At 38.0% G+C, this 25,057-nt stretch overlaps 2 protein-coding genes across 2 annotated transcripts; one reads left to right on the top strand and one right to left on the bottom strand.

Annotated features, from left to right (window-relative positions):
- The first annotated feature begins 1,244 nt into the window (after positions 1–1,244).
- On the top strand, positions 1,245–1,730 carry LOC116129354. Its single transcript, XM_031415096.1, has one exon. It carries the CDS (start codon positions 1,395–1,397, stop codon positions 1,728–1,730), a length of 336 nt encoding a protein of 111 aa, XP_031270956.1. The 5' UTR covers positions 1,245–1,394.
- Positions 1,731–16,254: 14,524 nt separating this feature from the next.
- On the bottom strand, positions 16,255–18,592 carry LOC116129378 (polygalacturonase-like). The gene is made up of 9 exons (XM_031415126.1): positions 18,208–18,592; positions 17,845–17,973; positions 17,583–17,750; positions 17,438–17,458; positions 17,130–17,337; positions 16,950–17,031; positions 16,761–16,869; positions 16,559–16,675; positions 16,255–16,479 (listed from the first exon to the last, which is right to left on the bottom strand). The coding sequence occupies exons 1-9, from the start codon at positions 18,529–18,531 to the stop codon at positions 16,255–16,257; spliced, it is 1,383 nt and encodes a 460-aa protein (XP_031270986.1). The 5' UTR covers positions 18,532–18,592.
- Between the last annotated feature and the right edge of the window lie 6,465 nt (positions 18,593–25,057).

Raw genomic sequence — 25,057 nt, 5'->3', positions numbered from 1 at the left:
ATTTCTCAGGGCTGCATTCAACATTCAACTGCAAATCAAAGTCCTGTGCGAAAATCAAAACATTACTCATCTAATCTGTGCGTTAAATTGCCAATATTAATTCAAACATATTTTTCCAACTCTTGAATTGTCAGAAACGATGAATTGACGCGCATTTAAGCATCCTGTATGTTCATTGTCATACCCAAAACTGTGCCTTCCTGAAAGTACTTTTCCATACAGACCCATTAAATTTTCTGGCCACACAATGCTGTCAGATTGTTAAAAATTTAGAATAATATTTGTTTAACATTAAGGACATTAACTAAATAGCTACCAGGTGATTAGTATCCTGAATATCTACTGATTTTGTTCAGTAAAAACATGAAATTTTAAGCAAGTTTCCAGGTCGTCGACAGTCTCGAAATGGTGCAGTGCAGGCAGAGTGGTCAGGACTTGCTTTCTGAAAGTTCACCATGAAAGGTCAGTGGATGAGCCAAATGACTCATTTAGGTCATTTATACTTATCAATTTCGCTTACTAATTGACAAAAAAGCCAACTTGTGAGTGGTCACATAGGGATAGATGGAGAGAGAGAGAGAGAGAGAGAGAGAGAGAGAGAGGGATTGAAGTTCTCACATTTCTAAGAGACAGGATAATGGCAAACGACTAGTGACAAAGTGGGGTAGTTTCAAAAAGGAATACGTAAATATTAAGTTTGGTTCTTGGGACATTAACATGTGATATCACTAAGGACAAATAGGGAAAAGAAATCAAAGATTTTTCACCTGGGTTCAGTCTGACTCGTCCAATAAAAGCACCCTTTCACCATTTATATAATAAAATAATCTTTGCCTACTCCTTAATTTCTTTTTCACCTCAAAATTCACACCAACTTAAATCAATAAAAATAATCCAAAGTAGATATCAAAAGACAGATTACAGAAGTGAAAAATACTCATACATTACAAAGATGCAAAGGTGCCAAAGGCCCAAAAGTAGAAATGAAATACATTTTCAATAGTGGAATCCTATTTAAGTTTCTCCCACCTTTTTAACAAAGCTAAAATCTCTCTCTCCCTCTCCATATTATTTTGCAAACTGGCTTCATTTTATTGCTTCAAGCTCATATAAACATTCTTCCATTCTCTCTTACTCTCATGATCTTCTCATTCTCTTGATACACTCAATCTTTTAGTGTTCAACTCATTTCTGTCATTTACCCTTAGTTTTTTTTTTTTTTTGCTTCTTGCAGCCTCAATCTGTCTCCTCACCTCTTAACACAAACACATTCTCTTTTCTACCCATTATTTCTCTGTTCTTTTCACTCTCAAGTTGTATTTTTCCTCTTCTAGAAACATCCTTTTATTGTAGTTTCAACTCTCTTTCAGCATTTATTTTTCAGCAACCTTCATATGGGTACTTTAAAGGCAAGCTTAAAAGATGAGATGACGCCGCCGGTAGTAGAGACAGCGCATGCAGGAGCAGAGGCGAGCCGTTACACTCACAGATCGATTGAAACACTTGTGGTCGTGCTAGCAGTGATTACCATCATAGGCGTTATTGCAGGGATCATTGCTAGGCTTTGCGGTGGAAGACATTTTGGTGGCAATGGAGAGAATGACATTGAAGGTTGGGTTGAAAAAAAGTGCCGGAGTTGCATTGACGGTGGAGTCCCAGCTGCAGCACCACCACCTCCACCTCCACCACCTGAGGAGTCCAAGCCAGCAGCAGAAGAAACAAAGAAGTGATCAAAATGGAGATAAAAGAATATTTCTACTACTAAATCACGTGTATTTTTATTTGTGAATTGGAATATTATAGACTTTAGTGTAAAATAGTAGTGGTTTCACTAAGCTGAATCATATTTTATTGTTCTTTATGATACTCATGAAACCATCTTTCTTGTTCAAATGGAATGGGGTTTTAATTAGTTCTTTTGTAATAGCCAGTTAAACATTTAGTTCCACCGGATAATGTCACAGACGTACAGTTTGCATTCACTTTTCCGGCGAGTTACAGTGGCAATTGCCGTACCTGAGGGCTGAGACAAACATAATTCTTGGCACACGCGGAGTAAGTACAGCAACTTATTGGTATAGGAGAAATTCAATGATAACTCTGGAAAAGACAAGTACGGAGAGACAACAATAGTTTTGATTTTGCAGAATCCAACCGTTGCTTTACCAAAGCCAACCTTTTGCTCCATATCTTTACTGATTGCTAAACGGCTAAACCCATTAAAAACTTACCGTTGCCATTTCTTTTCTATAAGAAAAGTAAAATTTAATAAAAGCATTGCACAACACTCAAAGCATTGGGTGAAAAAGCTCTCTCCTATTCAGAGCTTTGCTGACTTGTAATAAGTAATGTCAAAACATGCATGATACCACATGCTTAAATTAAATTATTTGCATTCAAGTTTCACTTATATATCTACTTTAATCGTCACTGCCCGATGTTCTAATCAAGCTTCAAATTTTTGTTTGTTTTTTAATGACTTGGGTGTTTGGGTCAATTTTACGTGTACTTTAAAAGTAATCTCCCAAGAACCTAGAATTACCAGTCAGATAAGAATTCTAATGACTATCCCTATTAGCAATAAAAAAGAGACTCAAAATCAAGATCTCTCGAGTAATACATCTAAGAGTCTCTATCAAACCACTCCACTAATCAAAAGTAATTTCAAGCTTCAAACTTGAGCCTGATCTTGGGTTTTTTGATTCACAAACAAGCTTCTAATTGTTCCAAAATCAATTTCTACTTCCAGACTCCAGTATTTTAGAATTTTCCCACCAAAGATTAACGAAATTAGTTAAGTGAGTTTAAAACATAAAATGGAGGTTGAAGATTGAAATTGAACCCGGAGGTTTTGTCTAAATCAGTAATCGTTTGTAGATTTTATTTACCGAAATGAGGCATCGTCAATAGAGTAATACTACACTTACAAATAAATTTTACAAAGATCTCTATACAAAGTGATGTGGCAAAAAATGAATGGAAGAATGAATTTAATGAGTTTGACTTTTTGTTTCACTCTTCCATTCATTTTTTACCACCTCACTTTGTATAGAAATCTTTGTAAGTATAGTATTATTGTCGTCAATAAATCATTTCCTATACCTCCAGTTGAAAAGCTCGGTATTATTCCCACGACACTCCAAATAAAATAAGAGATCGATGACCAAAGTAAACAAGCAATTCCATAAATAAAGAAATAAAGACAACCCAAAGAAAATAAGGTGAAAAATAATGCCTTTTTTCTAATTTAAAACTGAATTATTGAGCCGCTGCTTGTTTCCTGGCCCAGTCAAATGGACTTCGCATCGATTCACCTCAAACATGGTTTATCAGCTAGAAACTGTTGTATTACTCGTTTGCTACTTAATTTTGTTTTTGTTCTATTAAACTTGGGAAAAGTTTTATTATAAGTAGACCGAATTTCACCTTGCAAAAGGGTTCAAAAAATTTACTTTTCGACCATCTCATGTTATGTGTAATTTAAAGATTAAATAGTCAAGTTTTATTAATTAGGTTTAAAATCTTTCAATCAAAACATCCTGTGATATGAAAAAATTTTCCAAGAAACTCCAATTTTTTTTTTCTTTCATCTATTATTGCAAGTTTGATCCAAATACAAATAAATATCAAATATGAAGCCCTACTACTTAAAATAGCCGGATCTTTTTATTTATTTATTTTGTTATTATTGTCAAGATTCTCAAAATTAGAGTGAATTGGGTAAAACAGGATTTGATTAAATTTAATATTATCTTGTATTTGGTGCAACATTGTATTAAATATTCAATTAATTATTTAATAAAATATGATTATTTAAAACATTAAATTATTTAAATGTTTAAAAGAATTCAAATACATAATAATACATTTTTCAAATAAAATTTTGAAAATTAAAAAAAAAAAAAATTGGAAGTGGTGGGCAGCGTCGGGCCATAGGAAAAATAAATATTAAATTATATCGCAATCGTGTGTTGTTATCTTCTAAAAATTATTAAACGTAAAGAATAAAGCCAAAATGACACTATATATAAAAGGTAAAATTTCATAAAGCCATGTGTTGATACAGAAATCTGCACCAACCAGTGAGATCTGATCGACTTGTTGGGATCGAAACAGATGTGTGTGTGATTATGGGTAATCAGCTATGAGTAAGCAAAAATGCTAGAAAATAAATGGCAATAAGGACTTTTAAAGTGGTTCGGTGAAGATTAACAGCCTACGTCCACTGTGTTGTGCTTATTTGCCGTGAAAGCTTACAATATAACTTCTAAACTAGAATTTGTATCCCTTTCCTCATCGTTTTAGTTGATATATATACAAGATTTACATAAGATTACGCAAAGATTGCTGTTAATCTGATCATTCCCGTAATATATGGGATTTGAAGTTATCTGGAATTGATTGAATGATCATTCGGGTTCTCCGCAACTAGCTTGTGATGGGTCGAGCTATGGCTCGATGAGCTTATGTTGGGTCGATCAATCATAGTCACCAAGGTCATTCTGGGTTGAGCTATATTCTCGCGTCGACCCGAGCTTGACGGAAAACCACACATAACATTTGTCCCATAGTGTTTGATGCTTGTTTCGGGCTTCGGAGACTATCGCTCAATCTAACACCAAGCTCGGCTTTAGTAGTGAGTCTCTGAGAGTATGCTCGATCGGGCTTCCACAGTCGATCTTACATCTAGTCAACGTTCTTCACACTTGGACATTATTACCTGTGCCACTTGTCAAAACTCAAAATACAAAAAGTCAGGGTATACATGTAATTTTCATGTGGTCGTGTCGCATTAAATGCAGCAGCCTTTATCAGTTAAGTTTCGTCGCGCATGGTTGATGACAGCTGTTCATGCGCGAAGTTGAGATGTCGTGTGGCGACGATTATCATTTCTGAAGGTTTGTCGCACCTCGTGGATGGTCTACACGTGGCCATGTCCAAGGGCTGAGATCGCTCGACGAATGAAGGGCTAGGATTGATTGTGATTCAATGGTCGAGATTGAACTTCGCTCTTTCGTCTTCCATGCAAAAACCACTATAAAAGGTGGCTAATATTCAGAACAACTATTCTGAGAATTCTTCCACCTTCTTGCTTTTCTCTTGCCATTACTCTCTTGTCGTCGTGGTAGACTTTCTTGCAAGTTTTTAGGCTGCCATGGCGAGCCGACTCTTATATAAAGAATGCGGTCAAACCTTGGAGGGAACTCATAAGGGATGGTTGCTCGCGGAGACGGTAAAGGAGGACACTTTGGCCAGAGCCGAGGTAGCGGAGAAAGAGAACGAGGCAAGGCAAGCCGGGCTTGAATGCCTCAGAAAGGAAATTACGGCCTTTGGGGTCAAGGAAAGGGAGTTCCTCGACAAACTCTAGGCGAGCAAGGCTGCTCGTAACAAGGCTGAAGCCAAGGCAGCGGAGGCTGATCAGAGTTTGGCTCAACAGCGAGGAGCCAACAACAAGCTAAACTATGAGCTCTCTTCGACCCAAAAAGCAGCAACGAGCTGGGAGGCCAAGTTCGAGCAGGCTTTTCTCGACCTCACCCAGGAAACGGTAGGTCGACAAAATGTCGAAGCTGAGGTCAAGCAACTCAGGCTTAGGATTGAGGAGCTGGACGAAGCCGTCACCACCCAATCTTGGGAAACATTGGTCTTCCTTGTGCAGAGGTTATGGGAGGCTCATCCAACAATCGACTTTTCCTTCCTCCCGCGTGCCTATCAGAAGGAGGTCGAAAGGATAAAGGTCGAGGCCCAAGGGATGACCTATGTGTACTTGGATGACTCCGGGGATGCCAACGAGGGACAGGAAGAGACCGTAGAGGGTGGCGAGGAGGTTGGTCCCAAGTTGGAGGTCGAAGACTCGGATCCTCATACCATAGTCCTTCCAAGCGAGGTTTCCGAACATGAAGTTAAGGATGAACACCCTGCTCGCCCATCGACCTAAAGACCCTTAGTCTTTTTCTTGTTTTGTTGTTGTTTTTTTTTTATATATATATTGCCCGAATGTAATCAAACCTTTTGGTCAATGAAATAACATTTTTAAACATCTCTTGTTCGAGCAATGGTTTCTGCGGAGTCATTTAATTTGTCTTAATCGGACTTTTTGAATTTTTCCCCAAGTCATGCGTAGTTCGCTTCTCTGGGAGCTTTTCAGATTTTTTGTGAATAAACCTTTATGCGATGTTTGGCATTGATTTTGGACTCGTAGTCCTCTTCGGGCCTTCATCACCAGCTTAGGGCCGATTTTTTCCGACGTGCTTTTTCTTGGAAATTTCCAAGTTTAACTTTGTCGACATGGGATTTTCAACCCTGAATTATACGAGGAAATCTGATTAAACTTCAATTGTAGATTTTACTGTCCCTTTCGAGTTCTTTGGTCGCCAGCTTAGAGCCGATTTCCTTCGACATGTTTTTTCCTTGATTTAAAACTCAAGTTTAACTTCATCGACTTAGGATATTTTATCCTCAAATAGTTGGATTTTGGCATGGCTTTTTCGAAGTAAGCTGCCTTTCCAAAACTCTTGACTCCGAGTCTTTTTTTTTTTTTTTTTTTAATTTTATCATGTAGGTCATGATTTATCGATCGGTACTTAATTGTGGACGAATTCTAAAATGTAAATTATGAACAAAGCAAGTACTGAATAATATTTCTCTTATTGATAAAGTGTTTTGGTCGTAAACAGCCTTACAACGAACATAGGCGACAGAAATAAATAGAACCCGAGCTACTTATTGGTAATACCTTCACAGGTGCTCGGTGCTCCAAGCTCGCATTATTGCTTCGCCGTTGAGGCATTCTAGGTGGAAAGATCATGGGGCGAGCTTTTTGGAAATTCTGAAGAGACCTTCCCACCTAGGTCCCAGTGCCCCCAAGTTCGGGTTTTGGGTACCCTGGACGACCTTTCTCAGAACTAGGTCACTCACTTCAAAGTCCCTATTTCTGACTTTGGTGTTAAAGTGCCACCTGACCCGTTGCTGATAAGAGGCGAGCCTTAACTAGGATTTAGTCCGATGTTTTTCGATCAGATCTAACCTCAGGTGAAGCAGATCTTCGTTGGCTTCTTCCTCAAAGATTTCTCTCCGGAACAAACTAATTCCCACTTCAATTGGGACCATTGCTTCACACCCATAAGACAAGGAAAATGGAGTCTCTCCCGTAGAGCTCCTGGCAGTTGTCCTATAAGACCATAAGGCTTTTGGTAGCTCGTCGGTCCACCTTCCTTTATGGTCATCGAGTTTTTTCTTTATGGTGTGTTTGATCACTTTATTCACAGCTTCAACTTGTCTGTTAGCCTGAGGTTAGTAGACGGCTATGAAACTCTTTTTGATGCCGAGCCATTCACAGAAAGTCCTGAAGTCTTCGCTGTCGAACTATTTCCCATTGTCGGTTATTATTATGTGGGGGATTCCAAACAGACAAATGATGCTTTTGTAGACACAATATTTCAACTTCTTTGACGTTATTGTCGCCAATGGCTTGGCCTCCACCCACTTGGTAAAGTAGTCTACGGCAACGACAGCAAACTTAACGCCCCTTTTTCCTTGAGGCAATGGGCCAATAAGGTCGATTCCCTAGATCGCGAATGGCTAAGGGCTTGTCAGAGTGGTCAATTCTTGCGAGGGAGCTCGCGGAATGTCTGTAAATCTCTAGCATCTATCACATCTGTGGATGTAATCTGCCGCGGCATCGTAAACTATCGACCAATAGTATCCCTAGTGGAGCACCTTGTAAGCTAGCGATCTGCCCCATGCGTGGTTTCCACAAATGCCCTCATGTATCTCCCTTAGGACATAATTTGCATCTTCGTGGTCAATACATTACAGAAATGGCACGTTGAAGCCTCTTTTGTACAATTTATTATTGACGAGCATGTATCATGCTATTTTTGTGCTGAGTGTTCTAGCTTCGGTTCAAGTGTGTCATCCTTCAAGTAGGCGATGATGGCATCCATCCAGCTATACCTTTAACCAGAGGCTAACACCGGATCTTGCGAAGTGGAGATGCTTGATTTCGGGAGGAATTTGACCAGGATTGAATCGACATTCTCATTATTCATAGCAGAGGCCAGGTGAGCTAATGCATCTACCTGCGAGTTTCTCTCCCTTGGGATCTGGTGGATAGTGAAGGATCTAAACGGACCGAGCTTGGTCTCCACTTGTTGGAGGTAAGATGCCATCCTGTCTTCTTTTGCCTGGTACTCCCCGGTAACCTAATGGACAACGAGCTACGAGTCACTGTAGACCTTGATGGACTCTGCCCCCATTTCTCTGGCGAGACAAAGACTTGCTAGCAATGCCTCATATTCAGCTTCGTTATTGGAGGCGTTGAAACCAAACCTTACTGTGGCTCTGATTGGATCTCCCTCTAGACTTTCGAGCAAGATGCCCGTTCCTACTCCCTTCTCATTCGAGGAGCCATCTATATACAGAGTCCATAGCCATAAGTTGTTGCTCTTAGGTGTCTGTTGCTTGATCCCTTCCGACGTATCTATCTCTGGCGGGTTTGGCTTGGTGTCTAGCTAACAACTCGGATATAAAATCTACCACTGTTTGGCCTTTGATCAATGTCCTCAAGACATACTTAATGTCATGTTGGCTCATCTCCATTGTCCACTGGATCAATCTACTTGATGTCTCGGGCTTCTGCTTATCTTCTTTAAAGAGAAGTTTGTTAGCACATGGATGGAGTGTGCTTGGAAGTAGGGTCTCAATTTCCTAGCGGTAACAACAAGGGCATATGCGAGCTTTTCCATCTCCAGGTATCTTGTCTCGATGTCGAGTAGCCTCTTGCTCACATAGTACACGAGCCATTGTATTCCTCCCTCTTCGCGTACCAACGTTGCGCTGACGACGGATTTAGATACCGATAGATATAGTAGTAATGACTCACCCTAGATGGGCTTTGACAACAAGAAGGGCTGCTCAAGGTGTTCTTTCAGCTCCTAGAAGGCTTTCTCACACTCCTCAATCCACTTGAAACCTTTCTTCCCCTTAAAGGTTTCAAAAAATGGTAAACACATGTCCGTGGCTCGGGAAACGAATCTGTTGAGCGCGGCCACACGTCCAGTCAGATTCTGTACCTGTTTAATGCCAGTCGGGCTTTTCATGTCGAGCAAAGCCTGAATCTTCTCCGGGTTAGCTTCTATGCCCCATTGGTTAACGAAAAAACCCAAGAATTTTCCAAAGCTCACTCCAAAAGCACACTTCAATGGATTGAGCTTTATCTAATACTTTCTGAGGATGTTGAACATTTCCCCTAGGTGCTCAATATGACTTTTGGCGAATGTATACTTCCATGGAGTGGCCGATTTGATTAGCGAACATCTTGTTCATTAAGCCCTGGTAGGTTGTGCCAGCTTAAGGCCAAATGACATAACCTTATAATAATAAAGCCCACGGTCAGTAATAAAAGAAGTATGCTCTTCGTCGAGTTGATACATCAGGATCTGGTTGTATCCCAAGAACGCGTCTATAAAGCTGCGTAGTGTGTTTCCCGCCATCGATCTACAAGCTAATCGATCCGTGGTAGTGGAAAGTTGTCTTTCGGACAGGCTTTGTTTAGATCCGTGAAGTCGACGCAAGTTTGCCACTTGACATTCGGCTTCTTGACTAGGACTAGGTTGGCGAGCCAATTCAGATACCTAACTTCTCTGATGAAGTTGATTTCTAGAAGCTTATCGACTTCATCTTTGAGCACTTGAGAGCACTCTGCATCAATGACCATTTTTTTCTGTCTTATGGGCCGAGCCTCTAAGTCAAGGTTTAACCTGTAGCATATCATTTCAAGGCTGATCCCAACCATATCAACATGCACCCACGCGAATATGCCAAGGTTCTTCTTCAGGAACTCAACCAGTTTATTGGCCATCACTCTACTCAAATTTGTGCCTATCATTAGTATACGAGTCGGATCCTCCTCGCTAACACTTACTCCTATCACCTCCTCAGTCGGTCTCATTGCAGACTCTTCTTTGTGACTGCGAGGATCAATGGAGTCTTCTAATGGTCTAGGGCTTGGATTGGATTCTGTGATGATCATGGTCTTTGGATGCGGCCATTTCTATGCAGTGCTTATGGCCCGATTATAACATTCTTGTGATTCTTTGGAGCAGCTCCAGACTCTCGCGACTCCCCCGTGAGTCAGAAAACTCATTGCTTAGCAGCGTATTAACGTAACTACGCTCAAATCATCCAAGATTGGCCTTCCAAGGATGACGTTATATGTGGTCGGGCAGTCCACCACTGGGAATTTGGCCATCACAGTTCTGAACTTTGGTTCGGTCCCCATAGTTACGGAGAGGTCGATAATACCTTTGACAACTAGGCTGTCCTCGGTGAACCCATTGAGAGGCGAATGGAAGCTCACGGATTCCTTTCTGTGAATCCCATTTCTCCGAAGGCTCCCAAGAAAATAATGTTCGCTGCACTCCCATTGTCAACCATGACCCTTAATACTCTCATATTGTCAATCCTTGCTACGATTACAATCGCGTCATGATTGTGACGAGGGGATGTTTCACACTCGTCGACTGTGAACCCCACGACCTCACTTTCCTGTTTGGGCAGCTTGGGTGGCTTCTGTTCGCAGCTCATTATTTAGGGGATGAGTTCGTTTTAGCCTCCCAAGCGTACTACTCATAGGCTCACCTCGAGCTTCCCGTTATATCCGATCCTTCGTAGATTATGTTCACAAATACCTCGTTGGGATTTGGCGGAACCTACTGACCGGGGGTCTGTATCTGGCTTGGGACCGGGTTACTTTGCTCACCAGGATTCTCTCGAGGTGGTTCTATCTTAACAAACTCTTTTAAATTACCTCTTCTTATCAGGTCCTCGATGGCGTCCTTCAAAGCCCAGAAATCATTCGTATTGTGCCCCACATCCCTGTGATACCAGCAATATTTTTGTCGATCTCTTCTCCCTAGAACCCCCTTCATTCTTTCTGAAGTGGGCAACCTCTTCATCTCCTGGGATACCTCAAAGATGTGGGCGATGTCTTGAGTAGGAGGGGTGTACTCTACGTACCGCGGGAAAGATTGCTTGTCACTGCGGTTATCCATTCTCAGTTTCTTCAGGAACATGTTACAATCCCTGTCACTTCAGTCTTGGCCCCCACGCTTATTAAAGGGGTGATCTTGTCTCTTGTCTAAGACCTCCCGCGTTGAGCTTCCAGTTAATGCGCTAACGAGCTTTCTACCTGTTGGTATTTTACGGCCATTTGGTAGAATTTAGCCAGGCTTACATGGTCTTCGCTCTGGAGCTCCCTCTATAGCTCCGTGTTAGGCCTGATCCCTGCTATCAGAAGCGTCTGAATGGATTCTTCGGAGGCATTAGCGACATTTGCCTGCTCGTTTTGGAACCTCGTCAGATACGAGGTTAGCAATTCGTCGCGCTCTTGATGAATGTTGCTCAAGTAGTTGAGCGGCATTGCGAATTGTCTCCTTACCTGAAATTGCTACAAATATAGCGCGAAAAATTGTTGCCAAGAGTTGATGGAGTTCACCTTGAGTCATTTGTACCACCTCTTGGCATCCCCGACTAAGGTGACGCGAAACATCGGCATTTCACTAAGTCACTGACCTGGCACAGCTCTATCAGGTCATTAAAGTTGTCAAGGTGATCTCTGGGGTCCCTTCTCCTATCGAACTTGCTCTTTGGTGCCTTGAATCCTTGTGGAAGTGAGGCCTGGCGAACTTCCTCCGTAAAGGGGGAATTTATTATTTCCTCTGCCAGGTTATTCTGGCGAGCTTTTAGGTCATTCAGTATCTTTTGCATGCGATCTAGGTCTTCATTTAGGTTCCCTTAGTTGGCCTTTTTGAGCTGTACCTCGAGCAAGTAGGTTCCCAAGTCTATTGCTTGCGAAGCCCCTCCGAGGCGTGCGTGGTCACATGAGGTTAAGCCATGATGGCTAGGTTGGTAGGTGTTATCAAGCTCGTTAGTGTGTTGCTCGCGACGTCGGTCATGACCGAAACATTGGTCATTGGCAAAATGACGCACATGGCTCGCTTCGCGAGCCTACGAAGGGCGATCTTGTCTTAGGTATGGGTTAAAACTGGTATGTTGATTCTGGGATACCGCCGAGCTTCTCGGTGATATCCGTCGCCTTCATTTTCTCTCATTGGTTGTTTCCCTGGCCACCATCCGAGGTTTGTTTGCCCGTAAGACTCTCACTTGTGCGTGAGGGTTGCCTGCAGGGTTGGTGCTGTTGGTCACCCCCTGGCGATGACGAAACAGATTGTCAACCTGCAGAGTTTATACCTGTTGGGGTAATGTTTGTGAAGCACTGTTGGTCGGGATTTTGGGCGACTGGCTGTTGGTTCATTAACTCAGCCATATTCTGTTGCACCACTTGTGCAACCATTGTTCTGATCATCTCCATTAGCTGGCCGTTCTCGGGATTTGATGTCCCTGTCCCCTGATTGTTCACGACGTATTGGGCCGGTGGCACCGGTGGTCGGTGCCCAGCGTTCTCCTATTGCACCTCCTGGTGGGCAGCTTCCATGTTTTCGTGATTTTCGGTGGCAGTTTTTGATTTGGTGAACACCATTTTTGTCCCAGGATGCGTAAATCGCGATGAACGTTTGCTAGGATCTTTAAAATATTGGTAGAGGCCCTCCTTCTAGCACCAAAATGTTGATACAGAAACTGCACCAACCAGCGAGATCTGGTCAACCTTATCGAGATCGGAACAAATGTGTACGTGATTATGGGTAATCAGCTATGAGTAAGCGAAAATGCTAGAAAATAAATGGCAAGAAGGACTTTTAAAGTGGTTCGGCAAAGATTAACAGCCTACGTCCACTGTATTGTGCTTATTTGCCATGAAAGCTTACAATATAACTTCTAAACTAGAATTTGGTATCCTTTTCCTCATCGTTTTAGGGGATATATATATAAGATTTACATAAAGGAAAGAGCAAAAATAAGGGGATTACAATTGATTGGGACTACAACTCTAATATTCTCGCGATTAGGTGCTAAGATTAAGCAAAGATTGCTGTTAATCTGATCGGCCCCATGATATCTGAGATTTGAAGTTATCTGGGAATGGATTGAATGATCATTCGGGTTCTTCGCGACCAGCTTGTGCTTGGTCGAGCTATGGCTATGTTGGGTCGATCAATCATAGTCATCGAGGTCATTCTGGGTCAAGCTATATCCTCATGTCGACCCAAGCTTGGCGGAAAAACCACACACAACACCATGTACAAGTAATTATATGTTAAAACATATTTAAATGATGACATACACGTTGATGCAAGACTATATGATAACACAATGTAATTAGTGGGTTTGTATTTCAATTCTTCAAAGCAATTTTTTATTCCTATATATTGCAGGACCAAGCGATCTATTCTACGGTGTAAACAACGGAGGAATCAGCAGCGTTGTTCCACAAATAATGTTTCAATGAATCTTTTTCCATGAAATGCCATTGCTTGTGGCTCCACTGTTTACACTATTGAATAGATTGTCAAGCGATCTATTCAATGGTGTCGAATGTTGATGATGTTATCGAACTCGTTGCTGGTTGAACATTGCAAGCCGCTGCTATTTGATGACCTCGTTGACCACTTTTCATTCTTTTCAAATTATTTTAAAAAAATATATATTATTTTAACATTTTTTTAATGTTCATGTCTTGCACAAAGTGGACCTGGAGGGTGAGGATTTAATTTTAAGAAATAGTGAAGAGTTTTAGAAATTTTAGTTCAATCCTAAGTTACCTAAAATCACACCAAACATGGGGCAACTTTAAAATAATGCAATCCCACCCTTTGATGCAGTCCAATGTTGTCAACCAAACATACCTTAATATGACTAAAATACTAATAAGATTGAGTTAGGATTTGCTTTATTAATTATTATTCCAAAAATCCTGAAGTGATGAACAAGTTTGCATCCATGCCTCTTCAACTGTTATATATTGACATTTTAGGGTCAAACGTTATAATGTGTGTAATTTTGGTCTATTGTCAAAGACATTTCTCCTATTTGTTTAACTTTTTAAAACTCTATTCTATTATCCTACTTAAAGTAAACAGTAAAATATGTGTTTGTTTTAATATTGATAGAATTTAATTCAAAATTCAATCCTATAATATTCAACTTAAAACATTTAACAATCATCTTTCACAATAAAAGTTTTTAAATTAACAAAAACACTCTCACCCACCTAAGTCATTGTCAATCGCCAGCAACCACCGCGACTGCCACCACTAGAACGACGCATGATCGGTTGGATCTGGCTGATCATGCATCGATCTGGCTATTTCCAGCCAAATCTATGGCCAAAGATCTGGCCATTAACGATGGCCATATCTTAGTTGTCATTGACAGCTAGATTTTGGCCGTAGATCTAGCTGTTTCAGGCCAGATACACGGTGGATAGAGATTAGCGCACGATCGACCAGATCCAACTGATCGTGAGCCATTCCGGCGACTATCGGCATCCATCCAATTGTGGTAACTGGCTGTCAACAATCGGTTGGGTGGGTGGAGGTGTTTTTGTTAATTTATAAACTTTTATTGGGAGTGTTGTTTAGCTAAATTAACAAATGTAGGAGATTAAAAAATAATCTAAATATTTTCAAAAAAATACCAAACACATTCTTAGAATCTCATCCTATTTGATTTAATCTTATTCAGATTAATTTTTTAGAATATCATATTTCAAATAATGTATCAAACAAGCCCTTGATTTTTTAGTTTCGAAATCGCCCTCCAAAACATTGGTGTAAAATTAATAGAGCACGAGCATTTTTTACTTTTCAAAAATAAACCAAAACATTAATATAATAATAAATAATTTATCTATAACTATAATTTATTTTATTGTAACAAATTCCTAAATCTAAATCTAAATCATTTCAACAAAATAATCTATTAAATATACAAATATATATAAAATCTAAAACACATTTACAACACCTAAACCACAACCCAGCCCAAAGTGAATATTCTCTTTCAGATCCTTGCCTTGGTTGAACTTGTCTTTGATTGGGATTTCGAGTCACCAACCGTGAGAACCTTTTACCAGCGGTCCATATTGTCTTGCTAGACCTCTCTTCTTCATTGTTGGCAACCCTGAAGTTAAGGATTGAATAATCTTCCAGTGGTCATTCCTTTTAGCAACCAAGGGGAATCAAACTCAAGACCTCCTGAATAATATGAAAGCGAGAAGAATCGAACTCAAAACTTATTAAGTGATACATCTAAAATCTCTATTCGACCACTTGACCAGCTAAGAATTGGTGGAACTCAACTAACTCCACTCATTGCATGAGTGAATTGTAAGTTATCTCCTGTTTTGAAAACTCCAATTGACAAACATTACCTAGCAATTGTTACAAATTTATCACTCCCTATAATCTTAGAGTTGGGTCGACTTCAATTCACGCTTGTACAGTAAGAGAAATCTAAAATAATTAACTTTTAAAATCGGGTTGCTAAATTAATTGGAAATTTGGCATTATGCTAACAAGAATGGACAATGCCTTCAAATACAATTATGGAGTTTTTGTTTTTACTCGAAGTTGAAGTTGAGATAAAAGGCATGGACTTTCGCTTGCCAAAATGAATTTTAACTTCACTTAAAAATTTCAACAAAATCAATGCTGTAGTGGGTAGGCAATCAAACAGTTGAGGATTATATTGGTTAAAATCCATTCAACAGCTTGGAGCTTGCAGTTTTGTACGCACAAAATGAATACTTATGTAAAGGATGCTATTAATTCAATAACAAAATTGTGATTAACTTTAATTAAAATTAATATAGGATACCAATTCAAACCAGAAATTAAACTAAACAATCACTTCCCCATGCAGCATTAACAAATTTAAATATTTTTATTTATTTTTCTTTTATTCATGAAACTATTTACAATGACACACCAAACTATTGCCAACATTATTCATAATTGGAATAAATTAAACAACATCGAATTATTCGGGTGTAATATAATATATACACTAATTAATTAAATATCCTAATAATGCAGTCCAAAGTGCTCCATCAATCCTTCTGCAAGCTGACATATATCACCAGTGAAACCTGAAATAAGTTAATTAAAGGAAATAGTATGGTGATTATTAAATTAAAGACTTGATATACATTACGACAAACTTTCATATATTCTCCGAATTCACTAGATACTATAAATTATTGAAACGTAATTAGTTGATTATTGTCTTACCTCAATTTGATTCAACTGCTGTCCACAGCTTCATTGACCCACTTGAACTCCATTAATTATCTCCTAATCATTCCCATGGGCAGCGTGGTGAAACAAATCCAATTTCATCCAAATCAACATTGTTGCATACGGCTTGTGCAGTATGATCTCCTTCCTCTTGTAGGTTTATGTTTTGCAGCACAATCGCTTGACATGGATGACTCTTACTGCAATCAAATTTCACTGCCACATCCGTAGCACTTGTTCCTTTTATGTTTTTGTACACAACATTTTTCACTTGCACTGCTGAATTCTGAGAAAATAATAATAATAAAATCAATCATTCATATAATATTATCAATTTTATAACTCATTTCCGAAAATATTTGTACCTGTTCTTTGCACGGTTCATCTCGGTCGCAATAATTTTGATCGATTATTATGGGATTGGAAACATTAAACATGTAAATGTTTTGAAATTTGATGTTGCTTGCACTCCCTGACCCTCCCTGCATTATGTATATAAAGTATGAATGGTTATATATACGTGCATGACTAGTATTTATATAAATGTATTTTCATGCATTATTTTACCTGCCACGTCTTGATCCTAACCCCATTTGTTGTTCCAGAAAGTTTAGCTCCATTCACTGTTACTCCTGAAACATAATCTTCTGAATTGTTGTCTCCCAGGCTTCCAATACTGAACTCACCATAAAAATGAATAAATTTACAAGACAAAATAAAACTAATACAGAAATTTCCAAAGTTTAATAAAAGTACCTAATTCCATGACCTGGTCCGCAAGTTATGTCTTCAGCTTGCACATTTTGGGAACCGCTTACGATTGAAATACAATCATCACCTTGAAAAATAAAATTAAGATTAATCAAATTCAAATAAATATATTACAATTTATTTATTTGGAGACATTAATATTTAATTTGTATGAGTAGTGTATACCTGTTCTTATTGTAGAGCTTGTTATTCTTATGTTCTGGGTAGCAGTAATATGAATTCCATCGGTGTTGGGGCTGTTCCTTGGTGCCGTTATCATGAGATTAGAAGCTATAACATTTGTTGTCTTTTTAAAAGAAACATGAATTTGCTGCGAATCTTTGATATTCAGATTCTTCACCATCAAATTTTTGCTTCTATAGAAAGTCAGGGCCTGCCAAGACATATATAGTTAAGTCAAACAATTACATGTTTAGTTAATTCCAAATAATTCACTAGGTAATCTATTGTTTTATGTAAACATATATACATACCGTTGGTGCATCTTTACAAGGCTGCAAAATGGTCATGAAAAGAAGAAAAAGAAAAAGAAAAAGAAAAATTAATAAACCTAGAATAAAGCAATCAATTAATCAAGTTTATGAGAAATTTCGAGTTGATAATTAAAGAGTGACTTACAAGGGATTTGTCGATTTTGCAGGAGTTTTGCCACCAAATCCTCCCATTGCCATTTATAGTTCCACCACCTTCCACTAACAAATTCTGAACATTATCAAACAGAAGCCAATGCCTCCCATCTTTCTTGTAGTCTGATTGATCATCCGATGCTTCTAATGTTCCATGTATCTGCAGATAGTGATAGATTATTCAGTTAATTTTGTCCCTTATACAAGTCCTGAAACCTCGAAATGTTCTTTAATATAAATATATGCAACCTCACCTGAACTGTTAGATTTGGTTTGCAAGGACCCGAAAATGTAATTGGCTTAAGCCGATACGTTTTATCCTCGGGCACCACAAGAACAGCTCCTTTTTGTGAACAAGCTTCTTGCCACGCCTTTTTAAATGCCTGAAATATCTCATGCAAAAAAAAATAAATAAAAAAAAATTACGACATGTTGGCTATGTACATTTTAAAAATGCATGCATGAAAGCTATTAGTCTTATCATTTGGTAGCTAAAAAAAATATAAATATAAAACTAATCAATACTCAAAAGATGAATGTTTATTCATTGAAAAGACATATCAAATAAATTTTAAACCAAACATTCTTCTCTTTATTCTATATAAATTGATATATACCTCAGTGTCATCAGTTGATCGGTCGCCTTTAGCTCCAAAATCATCAACGTTAACAGTAGTTTTAGCCGAGGAAATTGTACCGACATTTTTGGAGACCAAGATTTCGTTTCTCATGAGCTTGATCAAGTACTCCTTAAACTTTGCATCTTCAATGGTGGTGAAGTATGAAGGATAGGCTTGAGAATAATGTCCATAACCATAAGCTTCTTGATGGTAATAATTATAAGGTGGGTCCTTAACAGAGAAACAGAAATAGCTTGAAATGAAAGAGAGGAAGATAATAGAAAACGTGAAGAAGGGATGTGGATGTAGCAGTAGAGCCATTATTATTATAATCTTCTTTCTTTCAAGTAAACAAAGAGAGGAATAAAAAAGATAAAGATAGTTAGCTTGGCATGGAAGTGAAGAGAAAGAGATGATGAATATGGGCTATTTATAGAGAAGGAAAGGCTTGTAAATTGAGACAAAGAGTTTTGTTTAGGTGTCAGTGTACATGACTCTAGAGGGTATGGCTTAAGAAACGAGAGATTCAGACGAAAGGATCTCTCTCACAATTTTGCTCCATACACGCTTGTTGAAATTTAGAGATCTGGTAAAAAGACATATACTTTATAAATTTAAATTTTTATATATATATCGTAGAGCTTTCATATGCTTTTATATATATTATGATTTATTTCGTATTCATGAATTCGATCGTTTTCTGAAAGAAGGAAAAAGATAAAAAGATATATAGTGAAAACAAACTTCCAGGTTTGCGAAATCGGCAAGTAAAGGCACATCATTACAAATCAAGTCACCTCCAAATAAAAATGATATCTTTATTTTGTTATTAATATTTTTGGATACGCCTTCCAAAAATAAAAAAATTAAGCCAATTCTTTTTTTTTTTTTTTTTTTTATTTTGTTATTAATATTTTTGGATACGCCTTCCAAAAATAAAAAAATTAAGCCAATTCTTTTTTTTTTTTTTTAATGACCAAGGTTATCCAGACCAACTTACGCGCTCCTTAATTAATCATTCGAGATCCTGAAACTACCAATCCGATAAGAACTCAAGTGGTTACCGCTATTAGTAATCGATGAATAACTCGAACTTAAGATTGAATAATACAACCAAAAATTCCTATCGAACCATTTTACCATTTACAGGTAATTAAAATGAAGCCAATTCGAATAACATGAAGCTTGGAAAAAATGATTTAACTAATAGAAGAGAAATACATTGGCAAGCGAGTTCAATAGTTGGAGTTCTAGTGTTAATTATTTCCTAACTAAATCAAATATCATATGCAGTTTAAAACAATTGAAAATCTTAACACACTAAAGCATATTATTAAGTTGATAAAAATATTAAAAATTTGAAGGGACAATTAACAAATTTCATGTAATTAATGGTGGCTGAGAAAGCATATAGTAGGTTTGATTTGAAAAATGAATAAAAAAAAGTGAATGTTTCTTCTCCAAATGATGGTTCTAGATGATGATAATTTTTTATATTGGGAATTAGATCACGTAAGATAAGACCGGTTCATATATATATTTATATATGAATTTAATAACCCATGTGCATACAATCCTGACATCACACGAAGGTATGGTTCACGGACACGGAATGTTTTTATGAACTTTCTCACAATCCATACCATAAAATTACAAATTATTCATGTCATTTTGTAATCATCATAATAATTAATCTCAAACCTAACATTTTTCATCTCAATCATTGATGCATGTCACACTGATTCACATACATAATTTATTTCATCTACATTACAATTTTAATGAAATATATTGGTCTAGATAGTCGTAATGTACGCGTAGAAAAGCGTGTGGATTTGGGTAAGTCGATGGGGTTGAAATTAAAGGTAGTAGCAATACATCTACGCAAAATTAGTTGCCGTAATAAGTTTTTGGAGTAGAGGATGAGGCTTTGAAGAAGCCGATACTTTGTCTTCTAATTTCTATTGAATTCAACTATGCCATCATTAAATATATGACTATTTGCTCTTGTAATCAATTATTTTTAACAAATAACTATCACTTATTCCTCTCCACGTGGCATGTTTATATAGGCTGCCATCATTACACTATTTTAATTTTATTAAAATCTTGTTTATACAATTGGGTTCTCATATACGTATGGTTAGAGAATTTCTACATTACATTATATTCATATCTATCATTTGAAAATATGTTTTACCAGTTGAAAGTTTGAAACTATATATTTATATTGATACTTGGAGTTATATATATATATATCATCTAACTCAACAATCATAGCCTATTTTGTATTTTGAAATTTAACATAATGATATTACAATGAAATGTAAAATTTGGAGAAGATTAAATAAATAAATAAAATCTTTGATAGCCTATATATATATATATATAGACATTCCGTTAATTACAGAATATGTGTGATCATCTAATTAATTGTAAAATGTATGGTAATATAACATAATCAATCAATTTTTTTTATTAATTAAGCTTGGAATTTATTATGAGATATATAGTACATGAGTAGACAATTAATTGGAAATTATAAACCCTGGACTTTTCCATATAACATATCCTGATTGGTGAGCTCGATGGCAGCATGATTCTAATGGGAAAACGTATCTAACAGTACTAGAAAATGATGGTATGACGAATGACTTAACAAAACAGAAGGAAGATTACAAAAGGCTGCTTTTATTTTAAGTTTGGATTTAATTGGAAGCTTGACTGAGATAAGAAACCGTAAAATGATCACTACCATCTATCTTAATCAATTTGTATTGACATAAATCAAACTTTCAATCGGCATTCATTTTATGAGAATTACATATAAATACTGGTTAATTTGTTCAGTTATAATTGTTATTTAATAATAAGTATTAGGGTATATTTGGTAGAGGAGATTATATATATATATATATATATATATATATATTCCACAAATGAAAATATATAATTAAATTCAACGAATCCTTGAATATATTGTACTTATATAGAGTTCACTAACATGGTTGAACTCCATTACCATGTAACATTTCATCTTCGTCTCTTCTTCTAAACTTGATGTCAATATATAGATTTGAAAATAACTAAACTAAAGTCAAGAAACATCTTTAGAATTTGTTGATGTGTGATTTTGACACCAACAACTCGCACATACAAAGTGTTAAGCTGACTTAGAAATTACACGTAAATGATTCATGAGAAGTGTTTATGGTGTTGAGATTATATATGTTTGCAGAAACATAAATAATAAATTGACAAGAGAGATTTTTATAGTGGTTCAGATACTTAAAGCGAATCCTACATCCATTGTTATTTTATTATTTTCTAACTTTTTTTATGATATTACCTATAAGGCGTACAAAAATAGAGAAATATTTTGTTTACAGAAAAAAAATAATAAAGCTCAAATGTTTGTCTAACTCTCATGTGCCTAGCCAACCCCTTTTTCACGAAGAAATGTGCCCATTTATACACATTTGAAGTCAATGTAATGAGTGCTTTTGCAAGTTGTCTTGACACGTGATGACCACTCCTTAATCTTTATTTTAAAATAGGATATGATTGATATAAAATATCTCTTGGAGGTGGTTTGGGTTTTTTACAGCTAATACCACATTATCTTTAAGTGCTTGTTGAACTCTTATTGATGATGCTGACATCAGTGTGTATTTTTGGCACAATAGAACCACCCCCCAGTTTTTGGAGTGCGTAATTACGCTTCAAAAACTCATGTCTTAGATCTAAATGGTTGCGCACTATAGGTTGCAGTCTTGAACTGAAGAGCTCAAACTATGTCTGGCGTGATCAGGCGCTGAGAGCTAGGACTGCAATATGAGTGTTTGGAGTAATCCAAAGCTGAGAGCAATCTGAGAATTGACATAAAATGTCCAATAGATGAATTCTCGAAGAGAGTTGATGCCAAAAGCCCAAACGCATGGCTTAGAGGCCTTAAACGGACAAGCCAACTTAAAACAACCATAACTTTTTATCTGGGAGGAGTTTTGGAGCTCGTAAGATATCCACGGAAAACTCGTTCTGAGATCTATGTCATGGTAATAGGGCAACTTAGTAGGGGGCATTTCCGAGGCTAAAATCCACCGTTTTGGCATGTTTTGGGGCTGTTTAAGTTTCTACGCGTTTTTTCTAGCGTTGACAGTTGGTCACGATCTAAGAACTGAGAACTGATCGTGATCTAAGAGCTAAGAACATGACTTGAGGTTGTTCGCAATCTCAGAGCTAAGAGTTGATCACGATTTGAGAGCTAAGAGCTGATCGTGATTTGATAGGGGCTCGACTTGAGAGCTTGAGGCGTGCGATATGAACGATCCACAGCGTGCGATCTCAAGCAAATGAGCAAGCTTATGAGCTCAGACAGAGAGCATAAGGAGCTCGATTAGAGAGCAAAAAGAGCTTTGATCTGAGAACTCGAGAGCTCTTTGCGATCTGAGAGCATGAGGAGTTCGATCAGAAAGCATAAAGCTTGATCTGAGAACACAAGAAGTTCGATCAGAAAACGCAAAGCTTGATCTGAAACACAAGGAGTTCGATCAGAAAGCACGAAGCTTGATCTGAGAATAGAAGGGGTTTGATCAGAAAGCACGAAGCTTGATCTGAGAACAGAAGGGGTTCGATCAGAAAGCACGAAGCTTGATCTGAGAACAGAAGGAGTTTGATCAGAAAGCACGAAGCTTGATCTGAGAACAGAAGGAGTCCGATCAAAAAGCACGAAGCTTGATCTGAGAACAGAAGAAGTTCGATCAAAAAGCGCAAAGCTTGATTTGAGAATAGAAAAAGCACGATCAGAAAGCACAAAGCTTAATCTGAGAACACAAGAAGTTTGATCAGAAAGCGCGAAGCTTAATTTGAGAACAGAAGAAGTTCGATCAGAAAGCGCGAAGCTTGATCTGAGAACACAAGGAGTTCGATCAGGAAGTGCGAAGCTTGATCTGAGAACAGAAGAATTTCAATCAGAAAGCACGAAGCTTGATCTGAGAACACAAAGATTTCGATCAGAAAGTGCGAAGCTTGATTTGAGAATAGAAGTTCCATCAGAAAGCGCGAAGCTTAATCTGAGAACTCAAGATCAGAGATCTAAGCGCTCGAAAGCGCGATCTAGGTGCTTAGAAGCACGATCTAAATAATATGAACGCGTGATCTCAGCGATCTTGAACGCACGATATGAATGATCTGAGCGTGCAATTGCGATCTGGCCACACGATCTAAATGATCTGAACNAAAAATAAAGCTCAAATGTTTGTCTAACTCTCATGTGCCTAGCCAACCCCTTTTTCACGAAGAAATGTGCCCATTTATACACATTTGAAGTCAATGTAATGAGTGCTTTTGCAAGTTGTCTTGACACGTAATGACCACTCCTTAATCTTTATTTTAAAATGGGATATGATTGATATAAAATATCTCTTGGAGGTGGTTTGAGTTTTTTACAGCTAATACCACATTATCTTTAAGTGCTTGTTGAACTCTTATTGATGGTGCTGACATCAGTGTGTATTTTTGGCACAATAGAACCCCTGCCCCCAGTTTTTGGAGTGCGTAATTACGCTTCAAAAACTCATGTCTTAGATCTAAAAGGTTGCGCACTATAGGTTGCAGTCTTGAACTGAAGAGCTCAAACTATGCCTGGCGTAATCAGGTGCTAAGAGCTAGGACTGCAATATGAGTGTTTGGAGCAATCCAAAGCTGAGCACAATCTGAGAATTGACATAAAATGTCCAATAGATGAATTCCCGAAGAGAGTTGACGCCAAAAGCCCAAACGCACAGCTTAGAGGCCTTAAACGGACAAGCCAACTTAAAACAACTATAACTTTTTATCTGGGAGGAGTTTTGGAGCTCGTAAGATATCCACGGAAAACTCGTTCTGAGATCTATGTCATGGTAATAGGGGAACTTAGTAGGGGGCATTTCCGGGGCTAAAATCCACCGTTTTGACATGTTTTGGGGCTGTTTAAGTTTTCTACGCTTTTTTTCTAGCATTAACAGTTGGTCACGATCTAAGACTGAGAACTGATCGTGATCTAAGAGCTAAGAACATGACTTGAGGTTGTTCGCAATCTCAAAGCCAAGAGTTGATCACGATTTGAGAGCTAGGAGCTGATCGTGATTTGATAGGGGCTCGACTTAAGAGCTTGAGGCGTGCGATATGAACGATCCACAGCGTGCGATCTCAAGCAAATGAGCATGGTTATGAGCTCAGACAGAGAGCATAAGGAGCTCGATTAGAGAGCAAAAAGAGCTTTGATCTGAGAACTCGAGAGCTCTTTGCGATCTGAGAGCATGAGGAGTTCAATCAGAAAGCATAAAGCTTGATCTGAGAACACAAGGAGTTCGATCAGAAAATGCAAAGCTTGATCTGAAACACAAGGAGTTGGATCAGAAAACGCGAAGCTTGATCTGAGAACAGAAGAGGTTCGATCAGAAAGCACGAAGCTTGATCTCAAAACAGAAGGGGTTCGATCAGAAAGCATGAAGCTTGATCTGAGAACAGAGGGAGTTCGATCAGAAAGCACGAAGCTTGATCTGAGAACAGAAGAAGTTCGATCAAAAAGCGCGAAGCTTGATTTGAGAACAGAAAAAGCACGATCAGAAAGCACAAAGCTTAATCTGAGAAAGCAAGAAGTTTGATCAAAAAGCGCGAAGCTTAATTTGAGAACAGAAGAAGTTCGATCAGAAAGCGCAAAGCTTGATCTGAGAACACAAGGAGTTCGATCAGAAAGTGCGAAGCTTGATCTGAGAACAGAAGAATTTCAATCAGAAAGCACGAAGCTTGATCTGAGAATACAAGGAGTTCGATCAGAAAGTGCGAAGCTTGATTTGAGAATAGA

This window comes from Pistacia vera, unplaced genomic scaffold (assembly GCF_008641045.1).
Source record: "Pistacia vera cultivar Batoury unplaced genomic scaffold, PisVer_v2 Contig211, whole genome shotgun sequence".
NCBI lineage: Eukaryota > Viridiplantae > Streptophyta > Magnoliopsida > Sapindales > Anacardiaceae > Pistacia > Pistacia vera.
Note: the sequence above shows the minus strand (reverse complement) of the source record. Positions and strands in the feature narration are given on the sequence as shown.

Coding starts and splice junctions, on each gene's coding strand:
- LOC116129354 (XM_031415096.1), top strand. CDS start 1,395: ATGGGTACTTTAAAGGCAAGCTTAAAAGATGAGATGACGCCGCCGGTA.
- LOC116129378 (XM_031415126.1), bottom strand. CDS start 18,531: ATGGCTCTACTGCTACATCCACATCCCTTCTTCACGTTTTCTATTATC. Junction 16,870..16,949: donor GGACCAGGTCATGGAATTAG/GTACTTTTATTA, acceptor TGGTGAGTTCAG/TATTGGAAGCCTGGGAGACA. Junction 16,676..16,760: donor TTAGGATCAAGACGTGGCAG/GTAAAATAATGC, acceptor TACATAATGCAG/GGAGGGTCAGGGAGTGCAAG.